Source organism: Lygodium microphyllum, chromosome 24 (genome assembly GCF_053477565.2).
Source record: "Lygodium microphyllum isolate KBCC chromosome 24, Lygodium_microphyllum_v1.1.10, whole genome shotgun sequence".
Lineage (NCBI taxonomy): Eukaryota > Viridiplantae > Streptophyta > Polypodiopsida > Schizaeales > Lygodiaceae > Lygodium > Lygodium microphyllum.
The window spans coordinates 6,299,433-6,303,959 of record NC_141158.1 but is presented as its reverse complement, the minus strand read 5'-3'; the positions used below and the strand labels follow the sequence as shown (position 1 = coordinate 6,303,959).

Below are 4,527 nucleotides of genomic sequence, written 5' to 3'. Positions count from 1 at the left end.
TCAAGCTCTTCCTTCTTAACATGTGAAAATTTGGATACCCAAACTTTGGGGTTTTGAGGTGGTTGCTCAAATATCCTTTTGGTTCTGATTCCAAGGCCTAAAGGATTGGAAACCTACTCTCTTTGTGTGCAAGAGGGCCAAACATAACAATATCTATCTCAAGAACATCTCAAATTCTTCTCCTAAATTTGTCAGGAGGGGTTTGAACATCAATTTCAGCTTCCTTTCACACAATCTTTTGTAAGTACCTAGATATATTTATTACCCAAAGCAATTTTTAAGTTACCCAAAGCAATTTTTAAGTAACACATGGTTATATCGATAAATATCCCAAAATGTGTAGGAGATTCATGAAACATGTGATATAGAGGCCATTGCTCAAGAGGAGTCCAAGGGCGATGTGCAGGTAGAGACTGCCCTAGGTAAGGATGCAAATACATAGGTGAGGGGGCAAACCATAGTGACTAGGACCATTCTTCTCATGAGCACTACCCTGACTTAGATACAAAGGCTAACAAAGACGTCTCACATGACATAATGATGAAAACATAGTATGAGTTTTACTTTGATCTATTAGCTAGTTGCTTGACCATTTATGTACCATTCTTTTGGATTACTACTCTAACATTTACCTACATGCGTTATTGTTATTGATATGATATTGTTCCATCTCATATCATATTGTTCTTTATTGTGGGAATGATAATCAAATTTGTCTAAAACTCTTGTGTAGCAATGAGTTACTTTAACATACAATTGTTGTTGAATAAAATCTCAATATATGCATACAAACTCACATCAACACAAGTGCGGGTTCTCGAAAAGTTTAAGTTCAATGTTGATTGTCTTGTTGAGGCTAAAATATATGAGCTCGCAATACAAATCCATAGGGTAGCTGTCCTAATTGTGTGCTGATTTGGAATCCACCCCTTTAAGATGGGATCTGCGACTAACGCGAATCACATGGGAGAAACATACGTAAGGGGGAGGATACCTAGAGGTAAAAGACATTGTAGTCAACATTAAACCTACTAGCCTTGATAGTCTAGATTAATATTGATGATGGTATGTAACACATAGGAGAATCCAGGTTTCATGCAAGAAAAAGGCGCTTTCGATCACTCCTTCTCGCATCTGGACAACCCGCCCCCCTAACCCCCGGCCTCTCTGATCTCTCTCTCTCTCTCTCTCTCTCTCTCTCTCTCTCTCTCTCTCTCTCGCCTGCCAAGAGCACATTCAATCATGTTTACAGGATTGAATTTCCTGCTTTTCCTGATCGTACTCATATAGGCTCTGAATTAGTCTGTGAAATGGCCACTTCTGATCTCCACACAGATGGCAGAAACAGCGCGAGGAGATGCTGCAATGGAATCTCTCTATTAGGCACTAATGTAGTACCATATCTTATGATCTGTCTCTTATCGTACAATAGCAATCATATGTTACCTGTAGGAGCTTCCATCAAAACTGCACCTTCTGACAATGGTGTTTCTGGGTTAAAGAGGAAGATGGTGCTCGAATCATCGTCATTCCTGACACCGTCACATGCAGTTAATATGATGGGTACTACAAGTAGAGGTGATCTTCAGCAGCAAAATGATAATACGTCATCAGCGCAAAGCGAGATCAGTAGTACTGATCGAAGCAGTAGTAATAATATGTCCTCCCGTTTTCTGGCCGGCTTGGTAGGAGGAGTGTTAGCTGGTGTGCTACTTCTTGCGGGGGCCATGGTGTGGATGATGCTGTGGCTGTGCAGATCCAGCAAGAGAAACAAACAGCTCTCTAGGAGAGCCTTAGTAGAATTGTCAGGCAGCAGCTCTGGCACTTTTCTTCCACACTTAGCTGTGATATACAACACTGGGGGCTGCCAAGATTACAATTCCTCCATTGCCAAATTCAGTCTATCCGAGCTCGCATCGGCTACTAATGGCTTCCACGAGAGCAACATCATAGGGATGGGTTCGTCTTCTCTTGTCTACACAGGTTTGTTGTCAGACGGAAGGAGGGTGGCAATTAAGACGCGCAACCTTAATCCAGGTAAAGGTCACGACTATCCTGATCAGGCGGGATCAGTGAAGGGCTGCAGCAATAGTATAAGCACAGAGCATCAGATACTCTCCTCGGTCGATCACGAGCATATTGTGAAGTTGTTGGGGTACTGCAGTACCAGTGGTGGGATTAACGATAGAACCAAATCCTATCAGGGGCCAGGGCGATGGTCGAGGCTGCTTGTGTATGAGGCGATGGAGAATGGGTCGCTAAGGTACCAATTGCACGGGGGCGGTACATCCCATGGAGCAATACTGGGGTGGGAGCAGAGGCTGGAGGTTGCGTTACAGGTCCGTTATAACGTCGTATCCCTATGTGGTTGGATTAGCTGCTTAATGCGACGTCCAATTAATGCTCATGCGAGTTATTTGTGTGTGAGTTGATGATCAGGTCTTATATCTCTTTCATGATCAGGCCTTATATCTGTTTTATGTAGATTAGTTCTTCTAGTCATTGTGTTGTGAATTAAATGTCAAATTAGCAAGTAGGATGGTAGTCTGGTTGGTCCTGAATGCTTGATTATGATGTTCAAATCAACAAGGACTGATAATTTCCGCGACTTATTATGTTGTTCAAATAGGCAAGTAGCATGGTAATCGGGTTGGTCATTAATGTTAGATTTTATGTATATGATCGCAGGTCTCCAAGGCCATCAGATTCCTGCACGTGTATGCTGAACCTTGCAACATCATTCATGGAAACATCAGCTCCGAGAACATCTTGCTGGACTCGTCGTGGAACGCAAAGCTGGCCGGCTTTGGCCGTGCGGTACATTCAGTCTCACCAGCCGATTTGATCTATCCTAATGGCGCGCCGCCAGATTTGGCGGCTGCAGCTGATCCTTCCACACACAACAACAGGCCAACAGCCCCCTCCAAATCTGGCGACGTCTACTGCTTCGGGTTGGTTTTGGTGGAGCTGATCACGGGTAGGAAGGCATGCGAGGTGGCAAGCCGGGAGTATCTGAGGTCCTTGGCAAGGTCTCTAGAGATGATCAAGGACGGGGGGAGCACGATAATGAATCATTACGGTGGGGATTACGACGAGTATGCGCTTAACGGAGTGCTGGACGCGCGGCTGCTGCTGCCGAGAGGGGCCGAGGGGGCACTCAAGAAGGCTCTGGAGCTGGCCGTGTGGTGCTGCTGCCAACCACATCACGACAGCTATCGTTCTGATGATGATGCTCATGAAGGAGAATTATCAGACAACTTCACAGCCGCCACCTGCTCCGTCCTCCCCACCATCGTAGATGCTGTCGCTGGGCTCGAGCAGGTCTTGCGCATGTTCAAACAAGGCATCGCCCAAGCCATGGCCGAAGCTGACGCCTTGCTTCGATCTCAGAAGTGCCCTCTCGGCGCATCAGCCGCTCTCGACGAGCTGGATTGACAAACCCTAAATTACCCCGACCGCAATTACCGAGCCCTAGTTACCGCATTTGGATAAAACCGCCAAACCCTAATTACTGCCATTGGCAAAACGCCCATCACTGCAATTGCCAAACCTTAGATCCGGCAAATTTCTGCAGTTTTATTACCCATTTACCATCCTTTAGCGAGACACCACTGCATCAAATTCGTCCCAATGTGGATGGATTGGGAAAGCAGGACGGCAAGGTATTGATGCAGTTTCATAGTTTATTGGGCCTTTGTATGGATCGCATTTGATTTCTCGGAAGACGTGCATGGCTTTTAAAAACGATAGCTAATGTTGTTTATGAACGGCGAATTGGATGCAGGTGGGACCTTCTTCCAACATCAACCGCAGCAAGGCTAGGCCTGCCTTCCACATGGAAGCCTTTCCGCTGCTTTTGGCAAATGCCGGCCTCGACGACTTGCACTTTGCCTTTACCCCATTTTCTATCATTACTATTATTAATCATGATTAATTGTTTCTTATAATAGACCATACCTTATTGGCGTTTTCCCTCCCTCTACATTTCACTAGCATTCCTAACCGCATCAATCTGTCCACCAAATAATATGACTGCAAATGCATTGTAGACTTGTATAGTTCATTCACTCACCTATCAAACTTGTTTTTCTCTATAATATGGAGCTTGGTCTCACATGTATTTTCTCTCCAACACGAAACATATTAGTACATAATTCTAGAGAGATTAAACATGCCAAATCTTGAGAGTTTGGTAAATGTTGTCATAGAAATCTAATAATAAACACATTTAAACTTGAAACATTAATCTTAGCCATAGTGGGCATAATGTCAATGTTAAAAAATTGATTTGTTGACACTAATTGATCATCAATTGAAGTGTCAACAATGTTGATGTGAGTTGATAGGTTTGCATCACCAAATTCAATAATTTGGGTCAAAGTCCTCAAATTTTGCTGTAAAGGCTAGTATTAACCTCTTCAAGAATTTGGGTCAAAGTCCTCAAATTTTGCTATAAAGGCTAGTATTAACCTCTTCTAAGAAGATGCAACAAAGGAGCTGCAAAAAAAAGATAAAATTTTACAAGGA

At 43.8% G+C, this 4,527-nt stretch overlaps 1 protein-coding gene across 1 annotated transcript; it reads left to right on the top strand.

Annotated features, from left to right (window-relative positions):
* The first annotated feature begins 1,237 nt into the window (after positions 1-1,237).
* Positions 1,238-4,134, top strand: LOC148014813 (uncharacterized). Its single transcript, XM_087665589.1, has 3 exons — positions 1,238-2,339; positions 2,689-3,662; positions 3,785-4,134. The coding sequence occupies exons 1-2, from the start codon at positions 1,311-1,313 to the stop codon at positions 3,433-3,435; spliced, it is 1,776 nt and encodes a 591-aa protein (XP_087521715.1). The 5' UTR covers positions 1,238-1,310; the 3' UTR covers positions 3,436-3,662; positions 3,785-4,134.
* The last annotated feature ends 393 nt before the right edge of the window (positions 4,135-4,527 follow it).